Below are 19,122 nucleotides of genomic sequence, written 5' to 3' on the forward strand. Positions count from 1 at the left end.
CCTCCAATGCCTGCTCCAGAGGAACCTCATTCACCTCTTCTTATATCCAAATGGATGATCATTGGAAAAGGAAAACATCACACATACAACATACAAACACAAGCGTAAGGGTGAGCTAGGTAAACAAATATCATATAATTATAATAACATAAGAGATGTAGAGCTCAATCAAACACATCATACTAGATCACACATCCTAACATGTTAAATTCTAGACTTGACTCGTCCGAACTTAGAATAATTGACGAGCTATGGCGGGTTATGCAGTCATGGTGACCTCTCCTGCTTTGCAAAGTCATTGTCAAAGGGTTTCACCCTGCCACCCTCACGAGGTTAGTCTGTTCCGGGCCTTGAGGCATACTGGAAGCCCTCAAGACTAAGACCTCCTACTACTCCTCACCACATGGTTCAATCCTCTCTACTTGAGAATGAAAGACCATTGGAGTTTCAGGAAAAGCCCCAAGACTGAGCTCCCTGCAATTACTCTAAACAACCTGGAATCTCACCAAGAGATTCTATACTGATCTTACATTCATCCCCTTGAATCACATACTTTTACTTGTAATTTCAATCATAATCATACATATTTATATACTGCCATACACCTTAAATATACTTCACAAGATATATCAACATTTAATAGAATTCCATCCCATATAATAGCAAAAGAGAGAAATCTGCTTACACCATTCGCTCTGCGCACCCAATTCGCAAGGCGAGACCAGGAGTCACTCGCATAGCAATTTGTCTCGCTATGCGAATTAACTCACAGAGGTACCAGACCTCAACCTCTGGCATAGCGGACCCATATCGTTATGCGAGAACTCCAAACAGAGACCAACCTTCCCAAACCACTCGCTATGCTATCCTTTTCGCCATTCGAATAAAATTAGAATTTAACCCCAGACCACAACCAGGCGCATAGCGCCTTGATTTGCCTTGCGAATCACTAGACAGAGAGCAACCCACTCCAACCATTCGCACAACGCCCAAATTCGCTATTTGAATAAAAAAACAGAGAACAACCTCTCACGTCATTCGCACAGCGCACCAACTCGCTGTGCGAATGCCCTTGGCAGAGAGCACCTTGTCATAGCGACTCGCTATGCGAAACTACTCACACAACGAGTCTGCATAATTTGCATAACGTAATTCTGCAGATTTATGCAACTCAAACACCAAATACCTATTCTAACTATTTTCCTCAACTTTTAACACTCCTAGATTGTATTATATACCTAATTATACTTGTCTAAGTGATTCTTAACATGCCTACCACTAATCTAAAGTGATTATCACCCAATTCCCATTCTAAAACACTCGATTTCACCACTTAAAGACCCAAATCAAATTCTATCACTTTGCACATGTTTCTGACCATTTAGAAGACTCACACAAGTCACAAATGACTTACATATACTGCCTAAACAGACCAAAAGAGCCACTAACCTCTAATTCCCAATTTCACCATCTCACTTCCTCTAGAATGTCCTAAAACACTTCCAATTCCCTAACTTTCTATCCAACAGCTACTATCACAGAATATAATCTTATAATGTATCAAATTACAGATGCACAATTCATCCTAAATCAGCTCACAAACCACGTTTATCAGATTCACATTAATCATTCAAAACACACATGATTCAACTTACACAATTACCACATTTAAGCTCAAACAGCAACTACATGCAAAAATCAATACACACACCTATCAAACTATCAATTCAAATAGAAATCTAACTCCCCTTACCTCAGAGATTCACAACTCAATTGGTGATTAAGAACAATTCTTAGAGCTAAAATTTGATAGAGAATGGACACGAGAACACCCAAAACACATGCAATCAGTAGAGATTGCCCAGTCCAGGTTTGAAAACAGCATAAACGTCTGAGCACCTCCTGATCGTCAATCCAACAGCTCAGTGAGAAGGAAATCTAGAGAAAAGTCAGAGAAAGAGTAAAGAACGGAGGTTTTAGAGAGATGAAGTGTTTAAGATAATGAACCCACCTTTAGTAAGTTATATCTATATTATATGTTTATTTTAAAATTAAGAAGCTGTCTCATTATTTCAATTCACTTATCTACTCTATTACTCTATTTTTCAGGTTCTTACAATAACCCTTTTAAAATTACTATAGTTTTAAAAAATAAAATCCAAAATATTTTTAATTCGTTATTCCGAGTAGTTATGTACATTTCCTTTAAAAGTTATCTTCGAGTAAGCGCAAGTGTTTATTATTATTATGTGAAGACATGAAATTTGGACTGAGCAAAAAATATGTATTATCATCGACAATCTGACATTTGTTTTGAACTTACTATAAATAATTTTAATAATGTTTCACATTTGCATGTGAAAGACTTTGAACAAATTATGTAAAATCAGTAATTAATACACTTGAAAATAGACCTTTATTTCATAATGAGGACATACTGTTATACAAAATAATTAAAATTACACCAGAAAACTAAGAATGTTTATTTTTTTGCGGCCTTTACTAGGAGAGAAAAGACATTGCTAATTATAAGATGAAGGAAAATGTAATAGTTCTAAAAATAAATACAAGTCATAAAGAATCCCCTTGAAAATTACATGTATGCATTCATGATAATATTTACAACATAATAACGTCCTTTTACAGCAGTGTATTATGTGCTCATTAAACTAGTTTACTCTAGTGAAAATAGTTAAATCTATAATAATTTGAAAATTATTTAACCAAAACATAATTTACCCAAAAGGGAATACTCCCACATTTATACTTTTATCTAGATTTTTAATTTTAATGAAACTCAAAATGAAGCTGTTGCAATATAAAAATCGTCAAGGGGCATGCCATTTTTAATGTAAGCATCAACAGCTTAAATTATTTTCTACAGTTCCAGCACAGGGGAAATTTCCAATAAAAGAATAATTTAAACAAGTTATCCACCCACAAATATTTAAAAAACAATTCTATTTAGTCCTTCAGAGATTGAGACCAATGGCAAACTATTTTCAAGGATAAAAACTCAAACAAATAAATAAAAGTATGTACGGCAATGATCCAATGCGAGCCATAATCTACATCTAAAAATTAACCAAACAAAACATGTACAGAAAACGATATACTCTTAAAAGGATAAATATTAAATACAGTTATTAGATACTATACAAATAAAAGTACAGAAATGATCCTTGTCCAGTGACAGTTAAATTACAAGGTGCTTTCTGTTACATAAATCTGACGCCTAATAGAAAGCAGGATATCATTCTTGGAGGGATGAGTTTAAACGGCATACAAATTAGCATCTTTAAATTACAAATTGTGACATTTTACAGAAATATATACATTCAGACCCAGAATAATCAATTGGGTGATACAAGCGCCACTTCAACCCCCCAGCCGTTGAAGAACTAAAAACTGAACAGCTAAATCCTATCTCCAAAAAATTATAAATGAAAAACCATAGCCAGAATTGGGGAGAAATGTTGAAAATATTATCCCAACCCGGCATATTCCAGCCAAACTACCGCCGAATGGATCTTTACAACTATATCTGCCACTACATGAGATTTCAGAAATCTGACCTCATAAGCTTCATTCGAGGTTTTATGCTAACATTGGCAAAGGGTTTTGGCTGTTCCACATGGACATAATCCCTTGTCTTGAGAACCTGAAATCACAGTTGAAATTGAATGTGAACCCATGCTGAGTTTCCAAGTGAGCCTTTTGAAGAGTTCAAACGAAGCATATTAAGAAACAGGTCACGGTGTGAGAGAACACGAAAAATCTAACACCAAATGAGTGATGTGTGACCCTCCAAAAGTAAGAACTGGAACTAAAGCTAAATCAATAGAACATGCTTTATTTAGACACTGTTCTCAGCCCCTTTGGAGTTCAGCTAACTTGTTTCAAGGGTGTTTGACTTCCAACTAGTAAAGAGAACGATTTAATCTTTGGCATTATTTGTTTCTCTCTTTCATTCACTTTTTCCACGCATCGATTTTGGGCACTTTTAAAACTTAAAATATACCTAATACTTTGTCCTCAGCTCATTCTTTATTCCCTCCCTCTCAAATAAGATATTTCAATTATCATAATCATACATGTCAAGATGTTAAATTACTGGAACAAGATCATTTTGCAATAGATATTGTATGTGTAAATTCAAATAATTTTCAACCATACCAGAGTTTCGAAAAACATCCGTGATGCTTCCTTCTTTGTTTTACCAACTAATAAATTGTCAAGATGCAGCTCCTTCCTTCCATGAAGGTCTTCCTTATCAAACACAGTCTGCAGATACTTGGCAACAGCCCTGTGGATAAATGCAATAGTTAGCTGTTGATATATAACATGCATGAAACTGGGAATCAGTGCACAAAGATCTGGCGAAATCAAATGAAATAACAAGGAAAATTCAGTTATATAATCGTAAACAATCTAAATTAAGATCCATATTAAATACATTTCAGATGTTATTAATTGTTATTTTGCCAAAATGACTTAAACCTGAATCATCTGCACACAACAACTTCTGGACTCAGGTGAAAAAGACATATTTTAATTGCAGATGAAGTGATCTATCCATATCTTCAAGGGAATCCATCCCATCTAAGGCAATGGCGAAGGGGGTTTCAAATGAAATGGAAGTATTTGACTAGGTGTAAAAGGAAATTCACAAACAGCCATACACATGACAAAATGATTTTTAAATCTGAGTTTAACATATACACACAAGGAGTAGCAACTCAACAATTAAAAAAAAAAAAGGAAGTGCCGTTAGTTGCTAAACTCTTGCATAAACAAACCTGGTTCTGGAAGACCATCCACTATTTTCAAGGTGAGTTCCTTCAGCAGATGGTTGAAAATTATCATCATCATCATCATCAATTATCTCATCATCCCCAACATTCAAAAACCCTGGGAGTAAACAGAAATAATGAATTAGCACAGATCAAAGAAACATAAAAAAATAGAAGTAATAAAGCTCAATCTCCTGCTTCAACAGCTATTGCTTATATTTGCCACATACTTAATATTGTTTTGCATGTTCCAAACTAAATAAAAAGGGTGAAACCAGTGCGCACAAAAAATAACCCACACCAAATAACTTCTAAGAACAGGAGAGACATGAAGGAACTGTCGAGGAAAGGAAGCTGGCATCTAAATGAAGAGTGATTGACTCTTGGTAATTCATTGAATGATTGACTGCTGGCTAATATTAACTAATTAGTTTAGATGGAACTTTCATAAAATGAACAGCAAAGAGCTTTTAGAAGCAAACCTGTGTCATTAGCAATCATGTAATTTTCCTGCACCATGTAACCATAGAGCTTGATTAGGCATGAACAACATAGTAAATAAACAGACAGCATCTCAATTAAAACATCTTTGCCAAGGAACAGCACATCACTCTTTTGGCTTCAAAATAAAATTTCAAAATTCCAACAGGGCAATCACATAAATGCCAAAAAACATAGTGACACATATTTAGACTTCAGAAGAAAGAAAACATGTGCAATAATAAAAACCAAAAAGGCTTAAATGTACACATCAAGAGTAGTGAAATTAGTATAATTACTTATTCTCATATCACATCCCAAGGTGCAGTGTTATCCAAAGTGCAGTTTAAGGCAATTTCAATGAATAGCAAAGTGCCAGAAGAAGTTAGGGACACTTGCCAGTTGGATGGAGTGCCTTTTGGGTTAGGTGAGGCTCACCATATAATAATAAAAGTGGTGTGTAGAATTGTAGCCATTTTCAAAACTACAGGCTATTAAAAACAGATTGCTGCCACTGTAGTCACATATCTCAATGTCATCAAACAATGCTTAAATTTTTCAGGTATATCAACTATGATAAACTATTCTAGTAGAAGAATAAGAGACAAATAAAAGATATGGAAAGAGGCAAAATTAAGGCAAACTAGAGAACTTACATCATTCTGTTCAACATAGGGACTCCTAATTTCAGGGTACATTGTATTTTGTAGTCCAGCTTCCTGAAAGACTAGGTTTTCTTCATCTTTCAGAGAACTCTCTTTTTCATCTACACTGAGAGCTTCAGATTGTAAACAGTCTACTTTAGCATTTTCTATAAATATGCTGTCAGACCTTGCACCCTTGTCATCACACTCCATGGCAGAAGCAACAATTTGATTCTCATTTAACTGCCCTAGCATGCTGTTTCCATTTTCCTCTGATGGTAGATCACCACTAAAGGAAGCTTGAATATCAGTAAATCCATCAGTTTCTTTGGAACCAGTAGCCAAGGAAGCATACAAATCGTTGGCTTCAAAACCATCTGTTTGAACTTCTGTTCCAGTTTCCATGCTAAGCTCAATAGCACCTACTCCCTTTCTATCGCTCTGGTCCTGCCCAAACTCATCCTCTAGAATAGGGATTGTATCCAAATTCTCAGCATTTGGGATGCTCAAAATATTTGAATGAATAGAACCAACGAGATCATTAGTTTTATCCATGAGAGTCAGTGATGTGGTAAAATCATTTTCAAGGACTTCAGTTAAGGATGTAGATTCGTGCCCAGGGCCAGCAGAGCACTTCTCTGCTTCAGAAACTGCAATATTTCCTCCAACATGGTTTACTTCAACATTTTGAGAATTGTTCAGCTCCTCCACATGAGAAACAACATTTGTATTCCCGTGGGCATCCATATCATGAGATCCCAAGTTAACCTCAGAATGATGACTCTCAGACAAGACAGGTATATCAGTAGTATGCACCCCTGCATCTTCTTGGAGTTGAACACCCATAGGTTCATGAGTTGTGTGCCTATGAGCATCAACATCATGAGATCCCAAATTAACCTCAGACTGATGACTCTCAGGCAAAACAGGTATCTCAGGAGGTTGCACTTCTGCATCTTCTTGGTGTTGGACTGTCATAGGTTCACTACTCCCCACCACTCCATGAACTTCGGTATTTGTTCTAGAATAGGACTCTTGATCATTTGTTTTTTCTATGAAAGAGCTATCCATACCATAATCACAAACCTTGATTCCAGTCAGATCAATTGTCTCATTTCGCAGAATAGTAAAATCAGTAGTCAAATCTGGAATGTATCAGAGAATGAACATAGATTATATTACATGGAAATTTCATAAAAGAATATGATGAGCCTCGGTGAAAAATTAAGCAAATGAGAATGGTTTAATCAGGATAATGATGGCCAAATGCACTTACAAAAATAGGTTTAGAAAAGAAATTCAGAACAGTTGAAAAGAAACAGAAAGTACTATCCCATAGATGCAGAAACAATATGTAGTTGACCACTAAAGCCAGCCCATAACATCAAGCATGAACTGGTCTAATGGCACCATTGTTGTTTCTTGAAAAATTATTATAGAGATGGAACATATTACATTAGAAGCCTCACTAATTGAGATAAATGTTGTCATGAGATAAACAGTGAATTAAATACAGTGTAAGATCATGAGTATCAAGGTTGTCAAACTTGAGAGTTCCCGTAAATTCGTGGAAGCTTTGTAAACTTGGATCATAAACTCAAATCGTAAACTCATAAAAGTTTACTTCCGTGTAAAAATATTTTAAAATATTTATAAATAATAAAATAATTTAATATTTATAATGTTATAAATAATGTTTTTATTTTTTCATAGTATTATTATAATTATTAGTTTATCATATAATATATATTTAAATATTTTTCTTTAATAATATTATTCTTTTTTCATAATTTTAATTGAATATAGTTGAGAGTTCAGTTAAAAAAACATGTTGTTGAAGTTAATATAAGTTTAACATAGTAAAAGGAGGCCCAATGATCCAAAATAGTAAGTGACAGAGGACTCAGCTTTACTTTAATATTAAATATTTTAATATTAAATATTTACATGCTAAAATAAAAAACATAAACACCGAAGATAGAATCGCCTAGTAGAGGGGATTAAAACCCTAATGATTTAATTTCTTTAATAAAAGCACAAACAGTGCCATTTAGGGGTTGTAACGTTAAAATAGAAAAGCTTCACCCCATATGCGGAGCTTGTAGAAGGCGAGATCAGGAGCGGGGCAAGCGCAAACCAGGCAAACAGAGCGCTACCACGAGCCAGGCGAACGGCGAACATGAAGGCAAGCCAACGAACTGCGACCATGAACGGCAACGAAACGTGATGGTGCCCTAAACTCAAAAGGACTTCCTCTTTCTTCGTTTCTTCCTATTTCAAACTCGCAAAATCGTTCCAAAATCGCAATTTTAACCAATCCCACCGAGAGTTTAGAACCAATTTTACCAATTTTACTCGAAAATCAAGTTTCCTTCTGAGTTAACTCGGAAGTCAAAACTGGGATCGCAAACTCGTCCGAGTTAACGAGTTAACTCGCAAGTTTGATAACCTTGATAAGTATTATTTTTCCTCATTTCAAAAATCACGAGCTAGAAAAAACTGCATTGCAAACATAAAATGTACTAATGTGTCTTTCTTCATTAATGTTATTATTTTCAGCTTACATGCTTTCACTACCACAACTTATTTTCATTTGTTTTCTGTTTTGGAAAGATATTTTGTGGAGATAGTTAAAAAGCATGAAAATACTATACATGAGAATAAACTCGTCATTTTAGAGATTTTAACATTTAAAGAAAGGCGGAGAGAAAGGCTTAAGCAAATGCTCCAAATAATCAATAACATAAACAAAGCCAAGATGCATAACTCACCTGTAAATATCGATACATGGAAAATTTCATCTTCCAAAAATTGTCTCTGAATCATTAAAATCTCATTACTAGTGCAAGGAGCTTTTTTCCGTACACGGCGGATATCTTCAGTATTTGTCAACTGTTCGCGTATTGTACTTCAGAACAAAGAAGGAAAAACAATTAGTATTCAGGTAGTCAAAAGCACTGAGGTATGCCATACAAGACAAAAACAAAAGTGGCATAAATTTTTTTATAATAAATTGAAATGTGAGCAAAGTTTGAAAGGAAAAAAAAAGGTATATTACATGTGACAACTATTGCCGGACAGTTTATGCAAAGATCAGAACTAAAGTTATCCTTTAATAAATAGTGCACAACACGGAAAAAGTAGAGGTCTATAAATAAATGGATCAGATATCTTCCCAATTGAATAACCATCTAATATTGATATAAGCTATTTTAAACATACTAGACATCATCTATTATGGATAAACAAAAGTTTAAGCAGATTTAATTTTCTCTCTTCTTCCAAATGTGCTGAGTGGTTTCAGTCATTCAGTTCCCTACAGTACAACAAAAAACAATTCCCGGCCAGGCTTACCTTGGCAGTTAAATATATAAAAAGCGTAAAAGATCAACTATCAGAAATAGTAAAAAAAAATATAAACTATAAAAATAAGTGACACAATATTATGCTTTTCATTCTATTATAATCGATATAAAACAAAATGAATAGATGTGTACAGATGAATGGATGGAAAACATACTCGCCATGCAAGACCATCATATCATCCATAAGCACCTTCCTCTTCAAGGCACTACTAGTACGAGGTGCAGAACGAGCCCGCTTCATTGTTGCTATTTCAGGGGCAGCAGGGCTGGGTTTCATTTTCAAAACTGAAGATTTTCTACCAACTGCACCAACAACAAAGTTTTTCACCCTTGCCACATTCTCAGGGAAAATACACACTGTAACAAAACATATAGCAAAAAGCATTAACAGACCACTCGTATACCTAATATGGATGACAATAAATCGTCATCATCAGGAACAGACTCGGCTGTTCTCTTGGATTGAGCTCCCCCGTAAGACTCCATCAAATCCATACTCTGCACTGTAAGAGTACTTTCTGTGAAGCTACGTTTTTTACCAGAAATGCCGTTTACCCCAGCAGGGCCTGCATGGCCTTCAGTTGCACCCTGGTTGTCAGGAGTAGATGCCATCAGCAAATCATTTGCTTCACCATCATGTTGGTAAGCTAAGGAGAGCAATTTTTCAGGCTCTGGCATGTCAGTAACAGCAGATCTATTTATACTTTCTACTTTATTGCTAAATATCTGACTATCAAGTTCCATATTTGTTTTCCCAAAATCAGGTGTTTCTTTAGGTACGGATGGCTCTATACTCTCTTGGTAACTTAAAGCAGGATTTGAAACATCAGTTACATGACCTTTTTCACCTGTAAAGAGTAAAAGCAACAGATTATCAATAAAATGGAATGTGCATGTTTGATAATATCTATCAACAAGATTATACAATTAAATGAAGTAACTTAACAAAACAGAATCCACTTGAATTACCACAAAAGGGTACTATTCATGTTAGTAGTGGGTTTTAAGCCTAACTCAACCCCACAAAACCGGCTTGTAAGGTGAGGTTTGCACCTCACTTATATATTATAATTTGGCCTTATCTCTAGTCGATGTGGGACTTCCAACACACCCCCTTCACGCCGAGGTATAGACATCTCGTGCGTGATAGTAGAAATTGGGTGGTCCGATAGCGGCCCGATAGCGGGTGGAATAGAAGAATAGATTGCCCACTCAGAACTCGCTAGGATAGGCTCTAACCATGGCTCTGATACCACTGTTGGGGGAGGTTCGACACACACATAGAACTCCACACATGATAAGATATTGTCCGCTTTGGGCCAAGCCCTCACGGGTTTGCTTTTGGTACCACTCCAAAAGGCCTCTTATCATTGGAGATATCTATGTGTATATAAACCCTTGACCAGTCCTTATTTCACTCAATGTGGGACTTTGTTTGCACTTCAACATCCTCCCTCAAACAAAGGACTGTGGTCTTTCCTCCCTCGCTGCGGAAGTCTTTTTTTTTTCATCCTTGAGTACACCATGGTCAAGGTCAACACGGAGCATTTCTCTTTTGCCCTCTTTCATGATCCATGGTCACAATATGAGCATTTCTCTTGCTCTCCCCGCCTCTCAAGATTCATCCGGTGATCCGTCACTGGCCTCCTGCCTGGCTCACATGATCATGGGGGGGCGTACTCGTCTGAGCCCGGTCCAGACCCGAACCATGGGCTCTGATACCACTGTTGGGGGAGGTTCGACACACACATAGAACTCCACACATGATAAGATATTGTCCGCTTTGGGCCAAACCCTCACGGGTTTGCTTTTGGTACCACTCCAAAAGGCCTCTTATCATTGGAGATATCTATGTGTATATAAACCCTTGACCAGTCCTTATTTCACTCAATGTGGGACTTTGTTTGCACTTCAACAACTATGATGTTAATTATCTATGCAGAAAAAAAAATCAAATGGAAATAACATGACAAAATGTAAAAGTCAGTACAACACCATGGTGACATGGTGTTCAGAGGATTTGGTAATAAGCAAAATGCCAAAAAGACTTAGGCGCTGTTACTGGGCAGCAATTCTTTGGTGCATGCAGTAGGAATGAAATGCTAAACATTTAGCAGAATAGAAAACTTCTATTGGGTTGTACGAATCCAGTATTTTTCTAGCTTCTGTCAAACTCTGGTCATGATATTTCAGACGGGTGTTCCAACATCCCCACAAGATCTGTATGCTATGCCACATGTTTATTAATATCTGTTCCCTATTTTTGTTGATTTTGGTTATTGTCATCTACAGTACTTCATGATTTCTTATCCTGTTATGCAACTTTCGCTTCTCTTACTAAATTATTTTCTTATATTGGGTTGTACGAATCCAGTATTTTTCTAGCTTCTGTCAAACTCTGGTCATGATATTTCAGACGGGTGTTCCAACATCCTCACAAGATCTGTATGCTATGCCACATGTTTATTAATATCTGTTCCCTATTTTTGTTGATTTTGGTCATTGTCATCAACAGTACTTCATGATTTCTTATCCTGTTATGCAACTTTCGCTTCTCTTACTAAATTATTTTCTTATATAAAAGAAACACATGTAAAATTGCATTGCAATAACAGACAATGTTTCCCAGATAGAGATTGTACATATGATTGGGAGGGAGGTTGCACAATCTTAAAAGTAGGATCGTAAAGCAAACTTGAAATTGAAATTTCATTACCAAGAATACAAAAACAGAGCACGTACCCACAGTCACAGTAGTCAGTGTCAAGAATGAAAAACTGTGATATTGAAAGCATGTCACAGGCACAGCCGCAAACATTCACAGTTACCAAAGAGAGGGTCAAGTTGAGACTGAGATGAGGAGAGGTCGAGATATAGAGAGAATCAAAGAGGGAGAGCAAGAAAGAATCAAAGAGGGAGGGCAAGAGAGAATTTAGACGGTGTTCATCTAGGTCTGAAAATGGGGAAGTATCAACATAGGGAACCAAAAAACTGGTTAAAATTTAAAAACCCTTGTAGCATACCAGGTTATGTACCCAACCCCAAAAATAAAAGGATTAGAAAAGGGAGAGTAAATGAAGAAAAAACAATAAATTCAGTGTTTTAAATACTAGATTCCAACACATGCCTGCCGGCCCAAAAGATGCTAGATGGGATATCCAAGTTCACAATTTTGCACTGGTCCTACAACAGTCCTACCCTGATCCCACCTTTTGATGGTTTTACTCACGATCCAGCTCAGAAGAAGAGAGCCAGATCATGAAAAATAATACAACAGAATTTATTGTATCCAGCTATTAAAGCCCAGTAAATGAAGGAAGAGAAAAATAATAATTAAATTCAGTGTTTTAAACACGGTTGCACCACATGCCAGCCAGCCCAAAAGATGCTATAGTGGATAAAGGGAAGTGATGGACTCAGAGAAATGGAAGTCCTGAAAAGTCATACAAAGCAGTATGGCTTGAGGGAAAAGTGAGAAACAGCTTTTTTATTGATTTTACAAGTAAATATTGCTTTCCAAATTGAAATCCAGAGAATAGCCTCCACCAAAAACACCCTAACATTTTTTGAAATCAAGAGACAGTGCTTAAAGTCTGTTATGGTCACTATTTCCCTCACAACAGATGGTACACTGAACTGCTCTGCTACCGTGGCCACTGTAGCAGCCAAGGACTACTTCACTATTCCTACACTACACCTATATAAAAGGATTATAGTCCATTATTTAAGAACCTGATTACGTAATATAAGTCACCTCAATTGAGGTTGAATAAATACCTTCAATAAATGAAAGAGAAGGCTGGCCCAGATGGGAGGTGCATGGTTGAAGGATAGATTCAGTAGGCTGCACAGCCTCAAGTGATACATGATTTAAACCCTCACCTTCCTTCAGTTCTCGAGAAGCCTGAGCTTCCACATCAACAACAATTTCAGGTCTTCCTGATCCTAGTGGACAAATAAGATTGGATACTAGAGCATCGTCGGACGGACAGGATTGTCTGTCACTCTTTGAAACTTCAATGTCATTCAGAACTTCATGCTTTGATGATGTGTTACCATCCTCCAAATGACCACCTGATCCCGGCACCTGAGATCCACCCATGTTAGACAATGGTTTACATGAGATGCTGTCTTGATCAGAAGTAACATTTTCATTGCTGGTCAAAGGAGAAGAAATAACACAATTTGTAACAGTTTGGTCCAAAGGAGCAGTCGCTGGGTCACTGTTCATCAAAACTCCATCTTGCAAGTCCTCCTTTTTGTCATGAACAGCAGATGCATTGAACATCCCACCTTCACATTCTGGTAACACGGTGGCAGGAAACTCTTTATTGGAAGAGTCCAACAACGGTAATGATGCTAAGGAATGATCTTCATGCATCAAATTTTCTTGATCCTTGATTACAACCTGACATTCTAAATGCCCTTGCTCCTCTCTTTTTCCATCCATTTCAATCAGATTGCAGCCTTTATCTTCATTATGCAAATCTAAAGAAATATGATTCCCATTACTTTGCAAGGAGAATTCATTTACATCGTTATCCTTTTGGTGATGCAACAATTCGATTTGTGTATCCATTGATTTTAAATCAGTTGAATTAGGACAATCAACTTCATTATTGCCCTGATCCATCTGAGTTCCAAATAGGTTAGGCTCTTGAAGTCCGGGGGTAGATGGACCCTCAGCATACTCACGTATTTCACCAGTGGTGGGTAAATCATCAATCTGTTCAAAACAAATCAGAGCACTAATTAAACCAGAAGAAACTATAATCTCTAGTAAATAGAACTGCTTCCATTTCATCATCTTTCCAGAAAGAAAAGGGAGAAAAATAAAGAACACAACAAGCAATAAAACCAAAGATTCAAGGACATTCAAATATTTTTAAAATATCTTGCTTCCACAGCCTTTCACCTCAAGTTTTGCTTACCTCCTCTTTCTTTTCATCATTTTGATGAGACATTTGAAGACTGGCACCAAAGTCATCATGCTCCAAAGTAGTAGCCTTGTCATTTAACAAAACCTGATTTTTGTCAAATCAAATTAAAATCTCCAGAAGTAATAAGAAAAATGCATCTATACTCTGCATAGTCAATTTAAAGAAAATTATTTTCCATACACATTAAGACACTTTGTTAACAGGCACCATTTCAGTAAAACCAAGCATAACTGTGCTCCAATAACAACAAAAGGTTCATATCTATGCACATCATAAAGATGGTACACAACAGCAAAGCAGTTGTATTCGTGACGAATAAATATACCAAACATATTTAAAAATGTAAGGATGCAAGAGAGAAAAGTATCATATATATCAGGCATACCAGGCCTGTACATTTCAGATGCATATGTTAATTCTTTGGCATATTACCCACCAATACAGCATATCTATGCTTCTTAGTTATAACCAGACAACAAAACAATAAGATTCAAATCAGTACATTGGAGGCCCTGAACCATGGTTAATCAAACTCTCGAGTTAACTCGTAAACTCGTAAGTTTACGTTCCCAGACATGGCTTCCGAGTTAACTCGAAAATAAACTCGTTTTTTACGTAAACTCGATAAAATCGACTGTAAAATCAGCAGGATCGTGTAAAATGACAAGTTTGGAGCGATACTACGAGCTTGAAAGTTACATATTTAATGAAATGCATCAAAATTAATGACAATAATTCATGTATTTATGTTTTACAATATTTATTTTTATGAACAATATAACTATAAATTTTATTTATTTAATGTTATATAATTTTGTAGACTTATTTGAATTAAGATATTATTTATATAATTTTTTTTCATCTGAAGTAAACTCTTACAAGTTGAGTTTACAAGTCGAATTTACTCAACTCTCACGAGTTTAAGTAAACTCTCAAATTTGATAAACTTGTCCTGAACCACATATATCACATTTCGTCAATCAACTCCACGAACAGAGTGGTGTGGGAAACTTAAAATAAGAAAAACAATTTACCTCATCAAGGTCTAGCCCAATTTGAGAAGCATCACCATCACCAAAGCGCTCTGCAAGACATGTTTACCACTAAAATTAGCCAAAAAACTCTCCACAGAACATTTAAAATTCACTATCAACAAATCACTACAAAGAGAAACAGAGACAAAAAGGTAGACTAACCATCCAAGCCAAACTGTGAAGTAGAGTAAAGCACACCGTCCATAGTATCTTGCAGTGTAATCTGCTCCCTAGTACTGACATGGTGATCAACATAGTTACTGCAAGTTCACAACACATAAATTCCTCCATTAATAAGCCAATATACCTATCTTCCACTCGAACCACTAACATAAAATCACCATTTAGAACATAGAGCAATTCTGTAAAAGCATAGACAAATGAAAAGTTGGCAACTGAAAATTTTTTACTAAATTTGTATCAGTCATCTGAAAATGCAAAGGAAAAATCTGAGATGTAACTGAAAAATACCATTGTAGTAAACAATTGCTAAAGCTAAAAATGACAATATATTCAAGTATTTAAGAACTAACGCTTGAAGAATGTCACTATCTGGCAGTTCAAAATCATCAAGATCGAAAGTCTCAGGTAAGGTGATGGAATGGTAAGGTGCAGTGGACTCTTCAGGTGGCAAATCAACTGCTGTGGAGCGAAAAGCTTGCTTTATCTTAAGCAAAGCTTCACTGCAGTCATCGAAAAGGTAATTCACCTTCCTAGAATATATCCTCACCACACCAAGCAAAAGATGGCTGGATAAACGGAGTGCAATTGGTACTTCAGGGAAAAGAATGGAATCTGTTCATTCATAAAATTGACCAAATAAATATATGAAATGATAAAATGTGATCAAAATTAGACAACAGCAAATGCAGTAAATCCTCATACAACGTTCTGAGCAAAATTAATTCCACACTAGGATAGTCCTCTTCATCTATCATAACAAAATTTAAGCAATCAAAATTATTTGACATAAATATAGGATAGTCTTCACTCACTCCACACATGTAGCTATATAATCAATCTTTCTCGCATATTTTATAATCTTAAAAAGGTAAATCTAGTAAATCTACATAGGAACAATTATCACAACCAAGGTTAACTCTTTCTTTTGACAAGACTGGTATATTTTCCTCTATTAATCTTATCCTCATTACCATCATCGTCATCATTATTTTACCCAAGAATAATTCCAATCAGATGTTCAAGACAAAAGAAGCACAATCAATAAACTGACATCAGCCAAAAAATCAGGGGACCACAAAAAGGCTCTAGTACAGAAATAGTTGCTAGCATTTGTTTTACACTGCCATGCAGATAGACATATCTGGAATATTATATTTTTAAGGATTTGCAGACCTTTTACTCCAGCCCAACTTATTTCTTGCAATCAACTTCAGTAATTTCATTTTGACTGCCAGTAAATGTGACCCTTCGGTGTTTATTACAACCATCAAGTTCACACTATTTTTATTCCTCTATGTGTATGATATTGTCACCAATAGCAGTTCAGCTTGATCCAACAAATTACAACCCAACGTAAGTACTCTCTCAAACATTATATGCTATTAAACTATTTTCTGGACATTAAGATTAAACACTTACCCAACAAATCTTTTTCCATGACTCAAAACAATTATATTTGAGATATCCTTCACAAGGCCAACATGATTGAAGCTCGCTTTATTTATTCTCCCATGTCTTCTTCATGTAAATTTCCTAAACTTGTGTTGATTTATTTCAAGATTATACTATTTGGAGATATACAATTGGTGTTTTGGAGTATGTTATTCTTACTAGATCTAAAGTTAGTTTTGAAATGAACAGAGTTCACCGATTCAAGACATATCTTCTTTTTACTCATTGCATAATGGTAAAGAGCATGTTAAGATATCTCAAGGGATCCCCTCACACCAATGAATGAGCGTCTCAAGTGTGGGATAAAACGGTCCGACAAGAGCCTGATAGTGGGTAGCACAACATCCCCGACAAATGTGTCTAGGATAGATTATGATACCATCTTATGAGCTTATTGAACAAGCCCTTAATTAAGTTGTTTATACAAAAGCACTCATGGTCCTAATTTATACAAAAGCACCCAATGTTTCTAATTCTGGCTCATCCTTAGCTTGTACTATATTTTTCCATTCCATTCATCAATCTAATTTAGTCTCGGAAATCCCTTTTTTATTCCTCTACACTGAAGAGAGTGTCATATTCAGAAAATATTTCAAGCACTTGGACTAACAATAAAACAGGACGAACTTGGCAAATATCTATCTCCCTTGGCACTCACGATTCTCAAACTCCACTGATGTTCTTACCAGCTACCCTAAGCATAATTACAAATTTAGGAAGTAGCTGTTGTTTTAGTTGGTCTATTGTTACAAACCTAACAAAGCTCGAAATTTGTGCAACCCGACCAGTAGCTTTTTCAGTTTTCACATATAAGGGAGACAAAAGTTCAGATTGAAGAAAACCAATGGCTACATAATTTTCTAAACTGTAACTAATAACTAAATATTCCCAACAACCGAAATTAACCGACAAGGTACTTAGATTAGGAAACAATAAAACAAACTTTTATATCCTCATTAAAATAAAGTCTTTCAAAACATTAATTGCAATCATAAATTACACCACTAACTAGCAATAGCAAATTACACCATTAACTAACATAAGAAAACTTTCAGAGCGATAAAATCCCAAACCAAAAAACACAAATCAAAACAAATGCACCAAAAATCCCAAATCAAAAAGCACAAAACAAAGCAAACGCACCTACGGATACACCAATGTCAGTGTCAGCCACCTGATTCTTGCGAAGCTTCCGCTCCAAATGTGCAGCTATCCATATAGTCCCAAGTGGCCCTTTCTTGGCCAAAATAAACTGAGAATAAAACATCCCTTTTCTTCACCTCGCAATTTCCCCACCCAAAACAAACACCTTTCCCGAGCCTAAAACCCCATCACAAACTCCTAAAAAAAACCAAATCCAACACGAGAAACCCTAATTGCACCCCATCAGTCAACAAAACCGACACAACTCCACCACAACCACGTGGGAAAAGCAATTCGCACTGTGAAACAAACTAAAATTCACCAAAACGCCGTTCTATCGATAAAACACAGAGCGAGAGAGAATCATCGCTAAGCATGGTTTCGGGAAGTGGAAAAAGAAAACCCTAACAACAGTGTGAGAACAAAGAAATGTGAGAATTAAAAAAAAAAATGAAGAACAATATAGATTTGGGGGTAATTCTAATTTTGAAATTGAAATTGAAATTTGAACAGAGAAAGAGAGCGATTTGGAAAGTCAGATTTGATTTGGTTTGGTGTGTTTGGGTTTAATTTTCGAAATAATATGACAAGACAAACAATAAAGTAAATATAAGTCTATGTATAGAATGGTATGTTCATAATATAATAATATATTATATGCTCAAACTAACATCTTATGAGTATTTTACTTGTTGCGTTGCTGCTCTCTGATTGGTCAAACCCTGCCCAATACATATCTACATTTCCATTTTGTTTGCTTCTTCTCTTTATTTACAGAAATTTTTCATAAAAAATAAATAGTACATACAAATTTTAAATAATAAAAAAATAGTACATAAAAAATTTTAAATAATAAATAATAAAAAAATTAGTACATAAAAATTAAAATGTAGTTTTAGGTTTTTAAATATTTATTCAATTTTCAGTTGTTTCAATTTCTTCATTTGTATTTCGTATATTTTTCGTATACAGAAAAGCGTGCTAGATAAGATTGAGAAGCTTCTTGATAATATTACCAAATCATTATTTAGTTATCTATACTTCGGAAACTCTTTGTTTCACTCTTTGTTTCGGTTTCGGTATTTATA

At 35.6% G+C, this 19,122-nt stretch overlaps 1 protein-coding gene across 1 annotated transcript; it reads right to left on the reverse strand.

Annotated features, from left to right (window-relative positions):
- Positions 1-3,113: 3,113 nt before the first annotated feature.
- On the reverse strand, positions 3,114-18,628 carry SYN4 (sister chromatid cohesion 1 protein 4). The gene is made up of 14 exons (XM_047297896.2): positions 18,035-18,628; positions 15,790-16,051; positions 15,419-15,516; positions 15,257-15,306; positions 14,214-14,306; positions 13,060-14,008; positions 9,687-10,130; positions 9,438-9,585; positions 8,689-8,825; positions 5,930-7,062; positions 5,276-5,303; positions 4,800-4,911; positions 4,177-4,306; positions 3,114-3,661 (listed from the first exon to the last, which is right to left on the reverse strand). Exons 1-14 carry the CDS (start codon positions 18,156-18,158, stop codon positions 3,563-3,565), a joined length of 3,807 nt encoding a protein of 1,268 aa, XP_047153852.1. The 5' UTR covers positions 18,159-18,628; the 3' UTR covers positions 3,114-3,562.
- Positions 18,629-19,122: the final 494 nt, after the last annotated feature.

The sequence above is a fragment of the Vigna umbellata genome, chromosome 4 (assembly GCF_029865625.1).
Source record: "Vigna umbellata cultivar VRB3 chromosome 4, Vumbellata_1.0, whole genome shotgun sequence".
NCBI lineage: Eukaryota > Viridiplantae > Streptophyta > Magnoliopsida > Fabales > Fabaceae > Vigna > Vigna umbellata.